Source organism: Marmota flaviventris, chromosome 15, assembly GCF_047511675.1.
Source record: "Marmota flaviventris isolate mMarFla1 chromosome 15, mMarFla1.hap1, whole genome shotgun sequence".
NCBI classification, from domain to species: Eukaryota; Metazoa; Chordata; class Mammalia; order Rodentia; family Sciuridae; genus Marmota; species Marmota flaviventris.
In genome coordinates this window covers 69,199,724-69,220,773 of record NC_092512.1, presented here as the reverse complement: position 1 = coordinate 69,220,773, position 21,050 = coordinate 69,199,724, and the positions used below count along the sequence as shown (strand labels likewise).

The 21,050-nt window shown below is 38.0% G+C and overlaps 2 protein-coding genes across 6 annotated transcripts in view; one reads left to right on the top strand and one right to left on the bottom strand.

Moving 5' to 3' along the window:
- Nucleotides 1–6,912, bottom strand: part of Mtfr1 (mitochondrial fission regulator 1) — a 52,751-nt gene extending 45,839 nt beyond the window's left edge. For both annotated transcript variants that reach the window (XM_027932887.2, XM_027932888.2), the window contains exon 1: nt 6,805–6,912. The gene's annotated coding sequence lies outside the window, so the exon portion shown is untranslated. The remainder of the gene's footprint in view (nt 1–6,804) is intronic.
- Nucleotides 6,913–7,059: 147 nt separating this feature from the next.
- The window catches only part of Armc1 (armadillo repeat containing 1), a 35,987-nt gene continuing 21,996 nt past the window's right edge, over nt 7,060–21,050 (top strand). The window contains exons 1-3 of one of the 4 annotated variants that reach the window (XM_071602324.1): nt 7,060–7,155; nt 8,928–12,621; nt 19,930–20,150. In XM_071602324.1, coding sequence (XP_071458425.1) covers nt 19,968–20,150 — 183 coding nt within the window. In that variant the 5' untranslated portion in view covers nt 7,060–7,155; nt 8,928–12,621; nt 19,930–19,967. Of the gene's footprint in view, nt 7,156–8,927; nt 12,622–17,066; nt 17,286–18,101; nt 18,219–19,929; nt 20,151–21,050 lie in introns of those variants that run through there. The other 3 variants (XM_071602325.1, XM_027932909.3, XM_027932911.3) reach the window with 3 other exon arrangements.

Below are 21,050 nucleotides of genomic sequence, written 5' to 3'. Positions count from 1 at the left end.
AGTATCATTTTGCTCAATCCATAATGAATAAATCTTAAGCCCTGTATTACATCTCTCAATAAAAAAGTAAAATTGGCTGAATATCTATGAACACAAGCTAATTAAAACTTGACAAAAAAAATGTTTTTTTCAAGTTAATGGTCTTCAAGGTGTATTTAAACTTCTGAAGGACATATTTAAAGTTATTTTTCTCTCTGTAGGATAAATGTCAACAAGAGCCAGGCACCAAGGCCTCTAACCCCAGTTACTCAGGAGTCTGAGGCAAGAAGCTCAAGGCCAGTTTAGGTAACTGTGACCCTGCTGTCTCAAAAGTTTTTGAGAGGCTGGGGTGTGGCTCAGTGGTAGAGTACTCCAGGGTTCAATCCCCAGTATCACAAAAATAAATAAATATATACATAAAAACAAAAAGTCAGCAAGAGAGGTTCTGTTTCCACTTAAAGACCTGTCATTTGCATGTGAGAATCCCTGGAATATAACCACATATTGAGTGACAAGTATTTTCTTCTTGAAGTACTTTTGTAATTTTAAGCAGTGCCAGGCAAATGAATCAAGTAGCTTGGCATTAATTTTAAAACAGTGCTTTGAAAAGACAGTTCAAATACTTTCAGTGATCAGTAAGTACAAATAAACTACTTGGGAATCAACAATACTTTCTGACTGAAAATGCTGCCCTTGGCCCAAAGACAGACATGATGAAAATTCACTGCAGAAGTGATTCCGACAAGTTGTATAATAATTAGTCCCTTGCATGTTACATGTACTGCTCTACTGTGAAAACTCAGCAAACCATATCTTTTTAAATAAAGTAGTTTAGTTTTTGAAATCTTAAAGTTATTCACTGAAGCATTAGTTGTGAAAGAAAAAAAAATCTAGAGGCAATGTAAACGCATATCAATAAGGAAACAGTTAAATTCAACATACCCAATGTAAATTTGTGGACATTTTTAAAAAAGAAAACAAAAAAATGACAAATCTTTAAGGACAACAACTTCAATATTTTGGTTTTCAAAAAGCTATGCATGAAAATATTTGCATAATAAAATATTAAATAAAAAAAGTTCCAAACAAACAAGTATATATTATTTCATTTTAAAAAAAATAGGGGCTAGGTATGTAGCTTCTTGGTAGTATAAGCACTTAGCATGTGTGAAGCCCTGGATTTGAGTTAGATCCCTAGTACTACAAAACAAACAAACACACAAACAAACACCTAAAACACAGTAGAAATAGTGGTGCAATAGGTATCTTGTGTAAACACAAAGAAAAAAAGATTTGAAAAGCTACCATAACATTGACTATATCTGAGGCTTGTCAATAGGATCAGCCATTTATTTTTTCCTTTTTGCACTTGCCCTTCTGTTACTCTGTGTTTTTTTCAACAGAAGACACTACTTTTGTAATTTTTTTGAAGACCAGTAGCATTTTTAAGATTAAGTAAGTGAATAAATCTAAGAAGTAAAGACATAAAAATTATTCAAACTTTGGACTATATAAGTAAATAATAAACATTAACAATATACAGACTTGGGGAAACCACGTAGGCTATAAATTCCTATTTTCCTATTTCAGACATTCATCCTTTATGATTTTTGCCATATTCAAATACTCTTAATAGTTCAGTCTAAATCAACTCACTTTTTAAAAAATTATATAAATTTAGCCTCATCCTAAGCAATAATATTTATGCAATCAAAGCTTATAGTTCAAAGTATTTTTCCAAATACATTTTAAGATGTAGTCATGCATCGCTTAATGATGGAAATACATTCTGAGATCATTATGCTAACATCAGAGAATGTACTCACACAAACCTAGATAGTAAAGGTTAAACGCTCAATGTGGCCCCTTGATGCAATCAAGAGACAAAGTAAACACAGGATGTAAGGTACAAGCTGCTGCAACAGCAACATAGCATATTGTTTTACAATAAACTCTTCTTTCTTAATAAGTAGTACTCCTTAAAATAATGATAGGAAGTATAGAAAAGTAAGTATATAAACCAGTAGTATTTATTATCATTATTAAATATCCTCTACCATACATAATTTTGTGCGCTGTACTCTTATACAACTGTCAGCACAGGTTTGTTTATACTGGCGTAACCACAAACACATATAATGCATTGCTATATGACATGATGGATCCGATGTCACCAGAGATAGGAACTTTCTAGCTGCATTTATAATTGTATGAGACCACTGTTCTGTATGTACTTAACTATATTTTGCACTCCCTACCTGAATCCAAATAGATGGGATTAAATGAGATAGCATGACTAAAATGAATATAAGATTGATTCCTATTATATCTAAAATCACCTCTTAGGAAATCAGTCCACTCTACTGCCAGTACACATTACATATCAAATCAGTATTTACGAGTATACAAAAAATTCATTTCAAAAAGTAAGAAAATTTCTTAAAGGTTAAAAAAGTTATACTGCTTTATAAAAATACTTACATATTTAAAATACAATATCATGTATGTGTTTTTTCAGAGTTTTCCTATTTATCTGAGTTTTTATATTGTAACCACAACCAACTCATGCTAGTCAAATCCAGATGCATAAGCTAATCTGTTAAATAGTATCAAATGTTTATACAATTTATTTGGTAATAATGGCTTGTAGCCTGACTGGCTGACACCTTCAAAAGAATAAATGAAAGAACTGATCTAGAGGTGGCATGTACTGGTTCCTAAAACAGCTCTTCATATAGCAATTTTACTATCCATTATGCTGCTTTTCAGAGGCAGAGTCATATATGTGCAATTTAATATAACAAATGATGAATATCACTGATGAACACGTGCTTGCAAATCAATAAGTGAAATATTAGAAGCCCAATGGGAAAAAAAGGCATAGGACATCAGTAGGCATAGAATACAACTGGAAATGTGTAGAAACACAAATGGAAAATAAAATGTAAAAAAATGTTTAAGGATATCACTAATAAATAAATGTTAAACTGTTATAACTTTTTCCTTGTGAAATTGGCAAAGATGAGGCTGGTTATGTGACTGTGCTTTGCATGAGACAGACCCTGGGTTTGATACCTAGCAAAGATGAAAATGGGGACACCTCAGTATTGGTAATAACATGAGCAAAGTATAACCTTTCTGGTGGATGCCCTAGCAGTATGTACACATAACGGTGCTTTCACGTTTATACTCAGCAATTTCATGTCTACAAAGTCATCCTAAAGAAATAATCCGACTCTGAATCTGAACTGAAAAAGTTATTCTCTTGAGACTATGAGTAGTTTTTAAAAAGTAGAAAAGAAAAAAAAAAATATCTAACAAAAGGTTGGTTAAATACACAACAGTAACTCATCCATGCCTGAAAGACATAAAAAGATAATGTAGGGGCTGAGGCATAGCATGGTGGCATGTTGAGAGCCACAGTTTAGTCAGAATGACACCTGGCATTTTTGCCAGAGGGAATGGTTGAAATGTGACCCTGCTCTGGGATTAGGGCGGATCCTGCTGGGATTAGGGCGGATCCTGCACTGGTGAGAGTTCTGGAATAAAGGTTGCTGTTTGAACCTACAAGGCTGTGTGTAGACTTGGTTATTTTGTGCTCAGCCAGACTGCAGCAGTGGCACAATGCTGGCCTAGCATGCACAAGGCCAAGGTTCTATCCCCACACCACAAAAAATAAATAATAATAATAAATAAAATATAAACAAATAGGGCTGGGAATATAGTTCAGTGATAGAGAATTTGCCTAGCATACATGAGGTCATGGGTTCAATCCCCAGTACTGCAAAATAAATGATAGTTTTAGTTCTGAAAACGAAAGCTGCTCCATATATAAGCTGTATCATAAAACACTGAATATAATCTCATTTTTCTAAATAAATGTGTTTGGACATATTCATTTAGGTCAAGGGATAGCAATATAGCTCAGTGATTGAGCATTTGCCTAGCAGGTGTGAAGCCCCAGGTTCAATCTCCAGCAACTAACAATCTCTCTCTCTCTCTCTCTCTCTCTCTCTCTCACTCACACACACACAGTCAAGAAGAGAGGCTGACAAATCTTTTTATGTGACAGATCAGTAAATAAATCTTTTAGGTTTGTGGGTGATATATATGGTCTGTCAAACTTGCTCCATTACCCTAATAATGGGAAAGCAGCCACAGACAATATGTAAATAAACATGAGTAACCAATTCTGATAAAACACTAAAATTTGAATTTCACACAATTACTATGTGTCACAAAATAGTCTTTAAAGGAATTTTTTTTTTTCAATCACTTACAAATGAAAAAAAAAAATGCTCATGGCTCTAGTTCATACAAAATGGGTCTCAGGCTACTTTAGGCCTCAAGCTATGGGAAGTCAACCCCATGTCTAGAATATACAGTAAAGCATCATCAATGGATATCTTTTGAAGATGGGATTACAGTGTCATTTTTTTTAATTACTTAATTTTGTGATTTCTATCAATAGAACAAAATAAAAAATCAAATATCTGAGTAATGAATAGAAATCAACATGTTGAACAGCAGTGATACAGCAAGACTGCCCAAGAAAACAAACTGTGGAAACTGAAGTTTATCAGTACTTCAGTATCTACTGTACTATGCTGTCTCCCCCCGCCCCGCTTTTTCAGGCTATTTGCTTTCTTCATTCCTTTCCTTATGTCCATAAATTCACCAGTTACCCACATCTATTTCTTTTATGTTCATCAATCACGTCAGCCCAATAATTCTTTCACATCTCAGGTAAAGTTATGTTTGACAGTGCCAGCTCAATAGCTTCCAATGAAATAACCTTGAACACTTCCATGTTCATTAAGTTAAACTCCTTAGACATGGACTCAAGCTCCTTCACAAGCAATCTGACCTTACTCTGAGAATTCTGAATCACTCTCTTATGGTAGGAATCCTAAACTTCAATTAATTAATTACTTTATTTATTTTTGGACTGGGAACTAAACCCCAGCAGTTCTTTACCACTGATCACACTATTTCCCCTGACCTTTCTATTTTTTTGAGACAGGGTCTCCCTAAGTTGGTGAAGTGGGCCTCAAACTTGGCACTCTTCCTGTTTCAGCCTCCCAAATTGGTGGGATTACAAGCAAATACCAAAGAACCCAGCCTAAACTTCAATTTAACAGGATTATTCTACTGTGCTCTGAATAAGCCACCTGTCTCTTGTAGTTCTTTATTCCTCTTATACTATTTACTTCCATAATAGCCATGTTCAACTAATGTAATATTGGGAAAATGAGGGATACAGATGAAATAACCACTATGAATACCCAGTATTTGCCATGTGCTAAAGAAATGGTAGGGATTATGCATTTATGTACATTTCCCCTATTTCTTTCCACTTTAATGGCAAGAATAAAAATACAATACTTGTATTTGTTAAACTATGTTTATGAACTTTATTAATAACCTCAAAGTTAATTGTATTAATCATTTACTGTTTAAAAAAAAACACACAAAAATACCTCTCAATATTGTTTTGTACTCACACTTCCAGGTTATTGTCCCACCCCCCATTACAGATTTGTTGCTCACAAGAAATAACATAAGTTTCATCAGTAACATCAGTTTCCTATTCAACTCTTAGGATATTGGGTTAAGGTTAAAGAGCAAAATTTTTGCAAGGAGAAAGCCCAAGAGTAGCCCTCCTGAATTCCAGCCCTCCCCTTTCAGTAGCATAATTTTTAGGCAAATTAACTTTTTCTCCTCAACTGTAAAATGAGGATAACTCCTACTTCATAAGACTGTTGTAAAAATTATACGAATTGGTGGAAACAATTGCACAGGGCTTCATACATAGTAAGAATTCCATAAACAGAAATTAGCAATATAATTATTACTGCTTAAAGCATAACGTTAATGCCTAGATTATTTGGTACCTTTGTTTCTGGTGATTTTGAGAATCTGAACACAGGATTGTGAAACCTGTAGTACATTCTTGTAGTACAACTAAATTAGCGGTGTTCATACTTTTTAATGTGTGCCTTATTTTACTCAACTTCTCTAAAAAGTAAATGGTTAGAGATAAAGTGTAACTATTGATCATGAAAAAAAGCGAATACATAAAAGAGATGAAATTATATACGGCATATACATACTTCAAAACAACCCGGAGAGGGAACAAGAGTGGCCATAAATTAATAATTACTGAAAATGGGTGAGGCATACATTGAGTTCTTCATATTATTTGCTTAACTTTAGTCTGAAGATTTTCATAATTTCTTAAAATGCTCAAAGGCCTACTTCTCTAGGGCTTCATGCAAATTCTGGGCATGGTCAGGGAAATACATATTGGAAAGTCCTGGGAGGCAAACAGTGACACCGCAATGCAATCCAGGTGTAGCCGGTTAAACCTCCCAGGCAGAACCCCGGGTATGCTCCTCCCCTGGAGTCCGCGAGGCTGGCTCCACGAGGCCCGGGAGAGGGCACAACACCGAGGCGAAACGCCGCCTGGCGGCCAGCACGGAAACTGGGGTTCCCAAGACCGTCAGGAGACGGGGGAGGGGCAGGAGACGTGGGATAGGTGGGTGGGTGAGCGAGTCCCAGTCCAGTGGGCGAGGCGACTTCTCTCAGCTCCACCGAAGCACCCGGCACACGAAGGCTCTCGGCACCGCCCGCTGTCTAGGACATCACTGCCTCCCTTCGATCATGGAGCAGACGCCCAGCCGGCCTCTGAAGCCCGCCGTCCTCCCAGACCCGGGTTCCTTCAGCTCCTGCCCTGTTACCGCGGCGTCCCACCGCCGTCAACCCCTGGGCCGCCTCATTCCGCCCCCTTGCCAACCGTTTTTCCGAGTCCCCAGACTCACTTACCTCGGCCCCGCGGCAGCCAGCACCTTCTCCTGCTACTCCGGCTTTCAGATTGGCTGTCCCGGGACGTTGCTGTCAATCAGCCAATCCCCGCCCCGAACCGGGATCAGGCTGACCAATTAACTGTTTGTTCCGGCTCGGAGGCGGGCTCAGGGAGCCGCGGGCGGAAGGTGTGGCTACCACCTCCAGCGCCGGCAGCCACCTTTCCCCGTCGGTGTGCGCACGCGCGGGAGTCCGTGATGGGCGTGTGCTTTCGCCAGGCCTTGGCTTTGTGTCTTCACTGCTCCGCCCTGGGAAGTACTTTTGTTTGTAAACGTCATGCTCTAGGTGTGTAGGAAGACCCACATTCTGAAGGTAACCGCAAGTGTGTATTATGCTGTGAGTCTTAATCCTAACCTGTGTTGCACTTTTCGTCCCATGCTGTGGGGACTTGGTTTCACCCGGCAGATCTTTATACTGCGGACCTCACGTCCGGGTGCCTTTCTGTTTGGGAGGAGTAGGAGAGGGGGTTTGCCAAAGTGAATGAAGATTTTTACAGTACTTCCTTCAGGTCCAGTGTCTATGTAGTATGGCTCATTGGGGTACATGGTTCTTAAATACCTAATCTTGTCCTGAAAATATGATCCTTCAGCAAGGAAATGTGTTTAGGAGTGATAAAACATTAACATGTAGAAGACGAATATCTGTATTTCTTTTTGGCTTTTCAAGAGGCTGTTGCTGATTGGCTGTCTCTCTTACCCTCCCATTGCAGTTGATCCAGGAGGTTACTGGGTAGGTGCTTGAGCTCAGAAGTTCTTGCCCTAAGTGATTCAAGTCTTCCTACCCAAGGAATTCCCTCCTTCAGCAAGAACTTTAAAACATTTACTCAACAAGGGCTTATTGGGAGCCTATTATGACAGTACAAATATATTTAAAAAAACAAAAACCCTTGAACCATGCCTAGAGTGAGGCTACAGGGTAATTTGGAGATAAAAACACAAATTTAAGAAATGTGATCACATGTTATGATGGAAGTACAAAGGGTCCTAGGAGACTCGTCTGAGCTTACTGGTGGCTTAAGGAACATTTCAGGAAGTAGTGGATGCTTGATTTGAGGCTTACTGAAAAAGCAAGAGCTGAGCTGAATGAATGGGGGGTGCAATAGACAGTCGTGTTTCTGGCAAAGGACACTTGTTTCTTCTGAGATACTTCTAAGGTGGATTTACTGCTAAGTTAATGCATGTGCTTCAGGGCCCTGACTTTCATTTGCTCTTTCCATGGCCCAAAGGGGGACCTTGGTACCAAGTTCACATGGTCATATGTTGTCTTTACTTTTTTTTTTTTTTTTTTTTTTTGGTACTGGGGACTGAACCCAGAGGTGTTTAACCACTGAGCCACATCCTCAGTCCTTTTTTTTTTTTTTTTTTTTGAGACAGAGTCTCACAGAGCTGCTTAGGGCCTTGCTAAATTGCTGAGGCTGGCCTCAAATTTGTGATTCTTCTACCTCAGCCTCCTGAGGCTCTGGGATTACAGGCATGTACCACCATGACCAGCTTGTCTTGTACTTTAAAAAGAATGTGTCCAAATAAAGTCCAGTTAACACCTGTTTTTCCTTTCCAGCTTCCCTTCTTTCACACTTCCCTTTGTCTTAAGTGCCCTTGGAGTGGCCCTGAACATTTTTGGAATCTGGACCACTTCGCCATAAGTTATTACTGTCTCTCCCAATAATGGAATGACTTTTAGGAATTCTCCTAGTCTAGCTGTATACCATCTCACTCAATGCTGGGATACAAATGGACTGTCATAGTTGTTTGACACTGAAAGTATGTGGCTAGTGAAGGAAAAAAGAGGGTTTGAAATGTGTTGAGCTAGAAGCTAATGTATGGGAAAATCTTCCAGTCATCACACTTAAAGTTACAAACAGGATACTTTGCCTTTTGTTTTTAGTAAACTTATTTTAGATTCGCAGAAAAATCGCAAAAAGAGTGGATGAAATTCCTTTGTACCCCTCATCTATTTTCCTTTAATGTTAGCATCTTATATTACTGGAATACATTTATAAAATGAAGCAACCAGCATTGGTACATTATTATGGACTATACTGCACACTTTATTTAGATTCTACTAATGTCCTTTTTCTCTTTCAGGGTCATATCCGAGATGTCACATTTCATTTAGTCATCATGTGTCCTTAGTCTCCTCTGGTTTGTGAAAATTTCTTACTTTTTTGTTTTTCATGACCTTGATATAGCTATGACAGGTTTGGGTATCTGCTCAGATATTTTGTAAAATGTCCCACAGTTTGAGTTGCCTGATACTTTGCACATAATTGGACTGTGATTATAGGGTTTGAGGAAAATATAGTGAGATGCTTGTTTCATCATATAATATTAGCATAGTTTAATAATGATATTAACTTTTATCATCTGATCAGCATCGTGTTTGCTAGTTTCTCCACTATAAAGTTGCGTTTTTTCCCCTTTCCATATTCTTGCCCTTGACAGCAAGTCACTAAATCCTGCCCACTGTCAAGGAAGTATAGGATTAAGCTTCGACTCCTGAAGGGTAATATCTATACATTATTTGGAATTCCTCTATAAGGAAGATTTGTCTCTTCTTCCCATTTATTTATACTCAGTCATTTACTATAGCTTCTTATACGTTTATTTATATGTCATTTTATATTTATACTATGATTTTTATTTGTTGCTCAAATTGTTCCAGATTTGGCTACTGGAAACTCTTTTAGGTTGTCTTGTGTGTCCTTTTTGTCTTTTGATTACCTCCTTTTTTCTAGATCTACAGGATGCTCCAGGCTCATATTGTATATTTCTGTCCCCATCCTAGAATCAGCCATTTTTCCAAGGAGCCCTAGAATGGTCTTTAAAACTAAGATCTCAGTACTGAGTGTGCTTATTGCTACTGGAGAATCTTTGAATCTAGCCTTTGTTAGAGCTGGTAAATATTGTTACCACCATGTTTTTTTCTTTAAATTCTTCATTTACAACTCTGTGATAGGCAGCCTATAAGGTGTCCCCATTAAGCCTTACCTCTTGGTAGTCACACTTTTGTGTGTTTTCCTCCTTTTGAGCATAGAGTGGACCTACTGACTTGCTTCTAATGACTTGAATATAGCAAGAATCAGAGGATGTGATTTATTAAGTTACAAAATGACTGTGGCTTCCATCTTGCTTGCTTGCTTTTGGTTCTTCTTTCCTTCCTCTGAGGGAAACCAATGACATATATGAGCTTCACTAAGGAGAGGCCCACATGGCAAAAAACTGAGGGAGGACTGTGGCCAACGGCCAGTAATGAACCTCCAGTCATCAGCTTGTGGGAAACTAAATCCTGCTAAAAGCCATGGAACTTGAACTTGGAAGGAGATCCTCTCTCTCTGGAGTCTTGAATTGACTGGAACCCGAGCTGGCAACTTGATTGCAGCCTTGTGAGAGAGGCAGACATTCAGCTAAGCTGCACATGGACTTCTGATGCACAGAAACTGAGAGAAAATAATTGAATATTATGTTGAGCTGATAAGTTGCATGGCAGTTTGTTAGGAAGCAATAGATAACTATACAATTTTGGTCTCTTCCACAAGATCAGTGGAGCTATTTAAAATATATATGCCCAAGTCCCTACTTAGAATCTTAGGTGATTGTTCTGCATAGCTAAGTTTGAAAACAAATATAGATACAGGGCAATCCATTTGAGAATATTAGAAAAAAATGGACTTTTGTTTTCTTTTTAATGTATTTGATCCTGGAGTTTTTGACCCAGATTAATGACTCAGCTTTCTTGACAGAATCAAGAAAACCGAAACTTTATCTGCTTTGGAGTATTTACTGAATAAAAGGAAAAAGTGCCAGAGCTCTCTAACTTACTGTGTGGCCTTGAAAAAGTTCCTTGATTTCTCTATATCTTCAGATTCCCAGAAAAATAATACTGTAATACCATTTTTAAGGAAAGAGATTTATTCATTTTTAGGTATATTATGCAATAGAAAGTGACCAAACTCTGAGCTTCCTTCCACGTAGAGATTTAATCCCTCTAATCCATATTGGTAGACAGATGTTATATTTTGTTGTGGAAAGAATGTGGACTTTGGAGTCAGACTGATTTCAAAATATGTCCCATGCCACTGGCTAGCTGTATGTATCCTTGGGCAAGACAGCCTCCCTGGGTCTCCTTTTCCTAACCTGCACAGTGAACTTTCTCAGAGTATTCTTGAAAACCTATTGTGTAACATTTGTCAGATGCCAAGGATAATTCACCATGGAGGACATATAATCAACTCATCCAGTTATGATCCACTGGTTAGTAAAGTAGGGAACAGTCAAAGGTCCACAACAGCCTGTTTCTCATAATAGGTTTAATGGCAACCTCATTTGATGAAGAGAGGTTGTAGCTTGGTGGTACTTTGCCCCTGTGTTAATTCCCCACCCCACCCCGCCGCCAGCTTTGAATACTTCTATGTAAAAAATATAACACACTGAAATGGGGCTTGAATACCTACATTAGAATTCAGGCAAACCTTGATAGCAAAATATCATTGTGTAGAGTAATGACGTGCCCACAGAGGTTTTAAGACAAGTTGAGGTTGGATGTGTGTGGGAAAGGTTGGACTACTGATCCAGTCCAGTCTAGGCCAATTGTGAAAACCAACATTATCTCACTGGAGATTAGAGTCAGGGATATAGACAGTGCCCATTGACTACAAAGCTCCTTTAATCACAATAATAGGCAGAAATTATTGATAGGTGATGAGATTTTAATCTTCTTTAGTCATATAAAGCTCAATTAAAAGAATATTTTTACTGTGCCTAGTGACAAGTTGTTAAGCAATTTTAATTTTGTCATATAATTTTGGTTGTTCTAAAAAAGAATATTTTATTCTTCTCTTTATTGTCTTATGAAGTAACAGAAAAGTTCCGTATTCAAATGTGTCAAGAGACCACAACCTTTCAGAAATTGTGACATTCCTTGTTATAAATCTAGCCCTTGATCTGGACACAGCAGCACATGCCTGTAATTCCAGAGACTGGAGAGGCTGAGACAGGAGGATCAGAAGTTTGAGGCCAGCCTCAGCAAGTTAGGAGGCCCTAAACAACTTGGTGAGATCCTGTCTCAAAATAAAAAAGGACTGTGGTTATGGCTCAGTGATTAAGTGCCCCTGTGTTCAATCCCCAGGATCCATAAATAAATAAATAAATGCATGAATGAATAAATCCAGCCCTTGGGATTGATCTGACTTATAAGGCTCTTTTTTATGTTTTGTTTTGAAATTTGTGGTTATGAAAATGTCACATATACACAAAAATATAGTACTAGGAATCCTCTTGTATTCATCAGCCAGTGTACAGCTACATCTCATATAACTACAAGCTTTCCCCTCCTCTGATTTTTCCTTTCCTTCCTCCCTTTTTCTGGGATGGAACTCAGGGGCAAAGTACCACCAACCTACATATCCAACCCTTTTTATTTTTTGAGACAAGGTTCTTATTAAATTGCCAAGGCTGGCCTCAAACTTTGTGATCTTCTGGCTTCAGCGTCCTGAGTCACTGGAATTACAGGTGAGTGCTACCACACCTAGTTGCTCCTCTTATTCTTTTGAAACTCATCTCAGGTCATTCCATTCATAAATATTTCACTGTATATCACTAAAAGATAAATAGTTTTTTAAGAATATAACTATAATACCATTGTTACATCTAAAACATTAATTAGTTCCTAATATTAAATAAGTGTTCAAATTTACCTTCATGTCTTTTTTTGTTTTTTACAGTTTATCTAGATGGTTTATTTGAATCCACATCCAAAAAGAGCCACATGTTACTTTTGCGGGTATGTCTCTTGAATCTATTTCAATCTACAGTTTCTCCTTCCTGATTGTTTATTTAGAAACACCTGCCAGGCTCAGTGGCACAAGCCTGTAATCCCAGCAACCAGTTAGGCTGAGGTAGGAAGATTACAAATTCAAGGCTAGTCTCAGCAATTTAGTGAGGCCTTAAACAACTTAGCAAGATCCTGTCTCAAAATAAAGAAAAATGCTGGGGATGTAGCCCACTGGTAAAGTACCACTGGGTTCTGTCCCCACAACTCATGCCCCCCCCCCCCCCCCGGCAAAAAAAAAGGAGGAGGAGGAGGAGGGGGAAGAGGAGACTTGCAATGGAACTGTTAAAACACTCTTCTGCCTTATAACCTAACTCATAGTTTCGTTTTGTTTTGGTACTAGAGATTGAAACCCAGAGGTGCTGAACCCCTGAAACATATCCCCAGCCCTTTTTATATTTTATTTTGAGATAGAGCTCACTAAGTTGCCCAGGCTGGCCCTGCACTTGGAATCCCCCTACCTCAGCCTCCCAAATTGCTGGGATTACAGGTGTATTCCACCACACTGCTTTAGATTCTTGTGGTCACAATTATTGGGTTAAAAGGTTATTTATAAGAATAGGTTTTTCTTTGTTGTTTAAGTGCTGGAATAATTTACATTTTGTAGAAATATATGAAGAGTTTTCTACCAGTAACATTGTATAATTTTGATTTTTGCCAGCCTGATGAGGTTTAAGGGATTATTCACATTGTTATGTTAATCTGCATTCTCTTATTATAAGTGAGTTTACATGTTTTTTTTCAGTTTATTGACCACATAGATTTTCTCTTTATTAAATGCCTATTTATGTTCTTTGCCCAGTTTCTATAGAATTGCTTATTCCCTGCTCTTCATTAACCTCTGTCTGCTCACTAGGTTGCACATTTACCCCCAAACTTATTGTGTATTAATATCACCTTATATTTTTTATCCTACTAAAAATTGCTTTTTCTTTGGTAGTGTTAGGGTTTGAACCCTGGGGCCTTGAGCTTGCTAGACAAGCACTTTATCACTGAGCTATATCCCTGGATTCCAAAATTGCTTTTCAAAACAAGTCAAATATGTTATTTTATTAACTTCTTAGTTTCTGGTCTTGTTTAAGTTTCTCTGTATCTCTAGGTTATATATGTAGTTTCCAAGATTTGAGGTTTTAATACATCTGGAATTAATCTTTTGGTAAATGATGAAATATATAGGCCCAATTTCATTTTCATACAGATGGATAGCAAAAGATTCCATTCATAATTATTTATTGTTCTTTTAAATTTTATCTTTGTCATGTTTTAAAATGTACATTTGATAGTTCATGTACAAAATTTATGAATAAATATACGTCAAAAGTGTGTGTTCAAAAATTTGTTTACTGTTTTTGTTTTTAAACTGAAAAGGGTTGTTTATCAAAAAGTTTCAGAAAACACTACTCCCTGTGCTCCTTAGACTCTGAACTTTTTAGAGGGCAAGGATTATGTTCTTCCATATCTTTAAATCCATAGCTAAGACTATTTCTGACACAATATACATGTTCAAAAAATGACTGTCAAATGATTGAGTGAATAAAATAGCCACTATCTGAATCATGTATCTTAAGCAACACAGCTATTAGGAAACTTGACATTCCAGCTGTGTCCTGTGGTAAGATACCCAAGGTGAAGAAAAAGTGATGATTCATAATGGTAAGTAATATAACTTCCTTGGTGTCAAGTTCAGACACTTTTAGAATGGGATGTGAGTTCTTAAAACCTTGAAAGATTTCCCTGAGGCTTGTAATCCATAGGTGCTTAGGAAAGTGGTAATTATCTTTTTGTGGATGCATCTTGTGCTTTTTAATGCTAGTCATCATTTCTTTGTCATGACAGTTTGCAGGAAGAATTGGTCTTAATGGCAGAAGAATTATTATATTTTAGACTGTAGGAACTTCCAAATGACAAAGACTATGGAACATATATTCTGGACAGTGTCAAAAAATTCCTGCCATTCATTACTAGTTGGGAAAATGCTATATGGCTTTTCCCTTCCTAATACAAAAATTAACCTTAGTATAAATAGCAAGTTTAATTTCCTAGACTATTGAGTTGTTTTTATAACAATACTGTACAAAACTTCATTTACTCAACCAGATGGGGTATGTTTAACCTGGTTATGCTCTTTGGACTTAGTATTATTTGCTGCTGCTTTTTTTTTTTTTTTGCAATTTTATGCACTTACACCCCACCCCATTTCTTTTTTAAATTCCAGCAGTTGATTGTTACAACCGGTATACCATTGGACATTCTGCATCATCTCTTTTTTTTCTTTATAATTTAGACTCAGTGCTTCCCCACCACCACTCCAACTCCCTCGTGGCTTTGGGGAAAAGAAACCAAGCCAGACACCTACTCCACCACCCCTTCATGCAGGCAGTGATCCAGAGATGCTGAACAGCTGATCCACATCCCCAGGTTTTTTTTAGTTTTTGAGACAGGGTCTCACTAAATTGCTGAGGCTGGCTTTGAACTACCGTCCTCCTGCCTCAGCGTCCAGAGTGGCTGGGATTACAGGAGAGTGCTACCACGGCTGGCCAGGCTTGTTTTTGCTATAGGTCAAATGTTGTGAAAAAGAATAGTATGGCTTTATTTTGCTCCTATTTTCTTCTTGCGTTTATTACAAGAGGATAATCAAAAACAAGGAACACATGGCACAAGTAACCATTTGGTTTTTAAATTTCCTTACAAAGTACAGAAGATATTAGCCCATAAGAGGCCTCTCAAATATAAGCTACATAGCAGAATCAAATTGTAAAAGAGGGAATCCAAAATCCTGTTGTTAGGTAGTAGCTAGCAACAAGCAGTGAAATGCAGGCAAGGTCACTAGTATTCTTTAAATTATTTTAGGGTCCTACTTTAAACTACTTCCAAAGTAGACAAGAAAGCAAAGAGTGGTAGTTAATTTGTGGAAAATAAACAGAAGCAAGGGAACTAGTTGAAAATTGTGTCAAGGAAGGATTAATGGGACTAACTCTTGTTAGGGTCCATTGATGTTGATGTAAAGCTAGGAATTATGGCCATAAGTGTCTCCAATTGTCTGGGAAGGAAGATGCCTTTAGTAGTGCAGTTACACTAAGGTAATGCCTGACCAGCACCTGATCCCAGTGCCCCCATTAACTTGGGTTTGACTTGTAGATGAAGCCACAAAACCCCCCTCCCCAAATAGGATTAATCCCATGACAGTTCCAGAGAGGAACACCTAAGGTCAAAAACTGCACTGTGCAACGTGAAGGAGGAGTTGAACACTTGGTTAGCAGAGAGTAGAGAAGGTGGTCCCCAATTCTCTTGGTAAATATCAAAGAGTAATAAATAAAATTGGGGCCAACAATGTCTTATTTGTCGTCCTCTACTTGGAGACGACCCACTTTCCAACTTGAGAGTGCTTCTTGCTAAGCCTCACATTCACTTCTAATAAAGTTGTCTTGCATGACTTGATGTCTGATTTTAAATCTTTCCTTAGAACACAAGAACCGAGGTTTGGAGTTTCAGATCCCTACTTTCCTGTGACACAGTGGTTTTTTGAGTGCAATAGACGTATTATTGTTAATGACTGGCCTGTGGGATTTAGATTACACTCGAGAAATAAAATACTTAAAAAATAAAATAAAATCCATACCTTGACAAAACTAAACCTTTAGTGACTGCTATCAATAAAACAAGAACATAAACCTTTACTTTGATAAATATAAGGCAATAATAATTTTAATTTTTATTATTATTAAATTTTAATAATTTTTTAAAAAGAACTGCGTGACAAAAGAAAATTCGAACGAGTCCCTTAGAATGGAAAAAAAAGTCATTTCAAAAAGCAATCACTATTTCAAACAAACAGAACTGTACTTTGCAGCCTTAGCTTTGCTAGGAACACTGGACACCTAGATGAAATGAACGAAGAGTCCAAGGAACGCTTAAATCCATAGTAAAAACAAATTTAACGATTGTGAATTAAAATTCACAGAAGCAGCAGGGCGCAGTGGCGGACTCTGTAATCCCAGTGGCTCGCGAGGCTGAGACAGGAAGCTCGCGAGTTCAAAGCCAGCCTCAGCAACAGCGAGGTGATAAGCAACACATTGAGACCCTGTCTCTAAATAAAATATCAAAAAATGAGTTTTCGGGACCACAGGAGCAAAGAAGCCTTTCCACCACCGGAACAATGGGAGTTGTAGTCGGTATAGTAGAAAGGCTTTTCGTCGGAATCAAATTTCTTGGGTTAGTGCTCAATGGACGGAGAATCGTTAGGTCCAATTCAGTGTTCTGTGTCCTCATTGGACCTGTCTATTGAATACTTAGTGCATTTCCCTAATGTGCCAATGAACGATTAGCTGTAAGACGGCTTTCGTTGATTGGATACTTTTCCTCGCGTTGAACTCATTACCAGCCAATAGGAAGGCAGAGCCGGCGGAGGTGACAGGGTCACTGAGGGAGAGTCTGCAGAGCCTTCCCCGCTAGCGCCTTCGCTCTTGGGCACCTGGAGTTATTCCGGTTGACTGCGATTACTGAAACCACGGCTGCGAACCGAGGGTTTCGCTCAGCTCTGCCTGGATACCTTTACCTCATCTGTAGCTGTGATCCTGATGGTGCGGCAGGCTGTGGTTTCTTAAAGCTCTGGAGCGGTATGTAGGGTCCAGGGGCGGCAGACAAAGCCGTGGAGTGGGAAGGCCGCGAAAAGCGGCCCCTGCCCTTAGGCGGGGAATCGACCGGAGCGGGCGCGTCAGCCTGCTTTCCAGTCAGGATCCAGTAGTTCGTCCCAAAGGAGGCGCTTTGAAATGCCCTGCTCGCGTGTACTTTATGAAGATGTTAGCTTTCTTTCCGTCTTCCCTACATCCAACTTTTACCAGTCCTAGCATTGTTAGTAATGGGTGTCATCTCGCGTCTTCATCTCTTCAATTTGTTCTTAGGTGACTTTTCTGAGTTTGTGCACCCGCATGTTTCCAAAGAGCGGAAGGACATGCTTGGGTTTGACCTAATTAAAGAGAGACCAGTATTCACGTCTGTGTATTTTTAAAAAACTGTTCTTTGGGGTGGTTTGTGCTCTTGGCAACTCCTTTCGTGATCTATCCCGACGCTCACGGGCCACCGCACCAAGTGTTGTGCGTGTTTGGCGATTGCCAGCATTCTATTTTACCATATCGCCATTCTTATTTTCTTAGATCCTGGTATCATTCAAGATTGTTATATGAGAAGTTGAAACTCAAAGAAGGTAACTCCTTGCTAGAAAGGAGAAAGCCAGATCTGATCTTAATGCTTGTTATATATTTTCTTAATCCCGCTCAATTCAATAAGGAATTAGTTTGTGTGTCCTCTGCAGCATGTGAGAGATAAGTATTTCTCTGAGTTGAATAGTGAATCTTGGCTGAAAGGAAAGAAAATCTTTCAGGCCACTGCCGGTTTACAGGTGTTTCACATTGTATCCTGCTCCTTTCTTCTAGAAGTGTGGCTTCCTGACAAGTAGCCCAAGCCTCACCTGGAAGCATGCTGGAAATGCTGAATCTCAGGTCCTGCTCCACCTACTGAATCGGAATTTGCTTTAAAACAGGATCCCTTAGGTGATCAGAGTGCTTATTTTAAGTCTAGGGAACATTCATTGTCCCCTAATGGTTCGTCCAAATTGAACTAAGAAAGAAAATACAGTATAGTCTCTTGTGGATAAAACTGGAATGTAAAAAGACAAGGAAAAAGTTTTTTCACACTTTTATCATTTCATAATGAGTCTATGATTTTTAAAAATATATCTGTATTCTCAATTTTAGCTTGGCAGCCAAAACTCTTAAAATAGGCATGAATATTTAAACTGTGATTCAGAACTATCCTGTAAGACATCAGGTGCTGGTTTTAAAAAGTAAAAAAGCAAACTAAGACATAAGAAATGTTAACTACTACTGCTGACAATTAAAATTTCAAGAACCTTCTGTTTATCCACATACAATCTGTGCACAGTCTAGCTCCTCACCATAATCTGCCCTCTCCCACTCCAAATTGTGTTTGATGTATTAAGAACTTTCAATTAGTTTCTTTGGAAGAAAGGGGTAAATTTACTTCTGCTTTTTTTTTTTTTCCAGTTTATTCATTTAGTTATCTGATAAAACTGATATCTAGTCTCAAATAATCTTATTGATAATCTTATATTGATCAATAATTAAAGAAAGGCTCTTGTAGGATTTTAATGTTCAGGGTTTTATTCAGATGTTCATAGCCAACATTTAAAAAAAGTTCATTTATAGACCAATGTAAAATTTGTGCCATAAATCAACTGGTGTGTGTATTAAAATAAATCTGGGATTGGGAAGTGAAATGGATCAAATTATATTTTTATATATGCCACAAGGAAACCCACCATTTTGTATAATTAACATGCACCAATAAAAACATAAAAAGAAGACCAAAAAAAAAAGTCTTTTGTGTTCTACCTCCATAGATTCCTACTTAGGTCTGGGGTAGGGCCTAGGAATTTGCATATTAACAAAATATTTTGATGTAAGCCATTCAGGTCCACACTTCTTGGCATTAGTGTTTTTGATTAAAAAAAAAAAAAAAAACTATAGAAAACAAACTTACTTGCTCTTGAGCCTAATACTCATTGTAGAAGAAGGTAGGGGAAGTTTTTGTTTTATGGTTCATTGGCTGCTGTAATATTGCTTAGATAAGCATGTCAGGTTATTTAAAAGTTATTTTGAAGTTTTTCCCCTAGCCTTTAAAGACAAGTATTTCTGCTGGGTTGAGGCACAGGCAAGATGGTTTTGGGGCTTCTTGATTTACAGCCTTCTTTGAGCCTTTCTTTTTCCCCAGAGGAGCTTATCTTTTGTAGACTTGAAGGGTTTTTGTTTTAGATGGGGGGGAACAAAAATAAAAGCTATCAGCTGGTCACTTTTCCCTGAGGCACTTGTTTCAGGCTCAGAAATGCTCTAAGGGGAAAAAAGCACTGTCAGTGTTACAGTTTAAGAAAGTACAGCAAAGGTTACAAGCTTGAAGTATATTGTCTATTGTAACTTTAGTGTTAAAGTATGTATTACTAAAAAGGAATTTATTAGGCTATGGAGGGTGACATATGTTCTTTAAATATTGTGTACATGTGACTAACATGCTTTCGTTATTCAACTTATATTCATTTTATTTTTCTCAAACTGGAATTGCTAATTTAATGTTTTTGCGATTTAGATTCATCTGTTTCTTTATAAAGATGTTGTTATCCTGATTATTTAATAAATATTATAATATACCTCAGCATCCTAGAATTAATTTTGCAAACCTTTTCTACAGAATTTATGAAGATTTTATTCATGTACATGACATAGAAGATGAATTCTTCCTCCTCCACCATGAATGAAGAACCTGATGCTCTATCAGTAGTTAACCAGCTACGAGATTTGGCAGCAGATCCACTGAATAGAAGAGCCATTGTTCAAGATCAGGGATGTTTGCCTGGCCTTATTTTATTTATGGACCACCCAAACCCCTCTGTTGTCCACTCGGCTTTGCTTGTAAGTTGCCTTTAGTATTCATTTTGGAAATAAGGAGAATTTGAAAAGGTATCAGATGAACATGGTAAAAAATTAAAAGAAACTAAGGCAAATAATAGTCCCTTTTCCACAAATGGTACGTTGGTTTTTATTTTTTTAACACGAGTGGCAGCACTACATATGTGAAATGTTCTACAACTTCCTATTTTTCAGTTAACAAGATGTCTTTTTTTGGTGTGTGTATGAGACTGGAGATTGAACCCTGCTTAACCACTGAGCTGTCTTCAGCCCTTTTTTTTTGGTTCCAGGGAAAGAACCCAGGCACTTAACCACTGAGCCACATCCACAGTCCTTTTTAATTTTTTTATTTTTGAGACAGGATCTTGCTAAATTGTTGAGGCTGGCTTTGAACCTGTGATCCTCCTTCCTCAGCCTTTTAAGCCACTAGGATTACAGGCATGTGCCACTGTACCCAGCCCCAGCCCTCTTTTTTTTATTTAGATAGACTCACTGTGTTGTTGAGGCTGACCTCGAACTTGGGATCATCCTGCCTCAGCCTCCTGAGTAGCAGGCTTGTTTTCTTTTGTTTTTGAGATAGGTCTCTCTCTGTGTTACTGAGGCTGGGCTGGAATTCCTGAGTTCAAGTGATTTTTCCCCTGCCTCTGTCTCCAGAATATTTGAGACTATAGGCATGTGCCACTGTGTTGAGCTAATTACCAGTTTCCTTATTTGCAATGTTGGGGATCAAACCCAGTGTATACTAAGCAAGTGCTGTACCACTAAGCTCTATTCACAATTTATCTAGTTCATAAGAAATCTTGAGGATTGTATCATATTAATGTAGGTAGATGCTCAAAATAAAATATCACTTTTTGAGGAGGGGAGCGATGCTAGGGATTGAATTCAGGGCCTTAGGCTTGC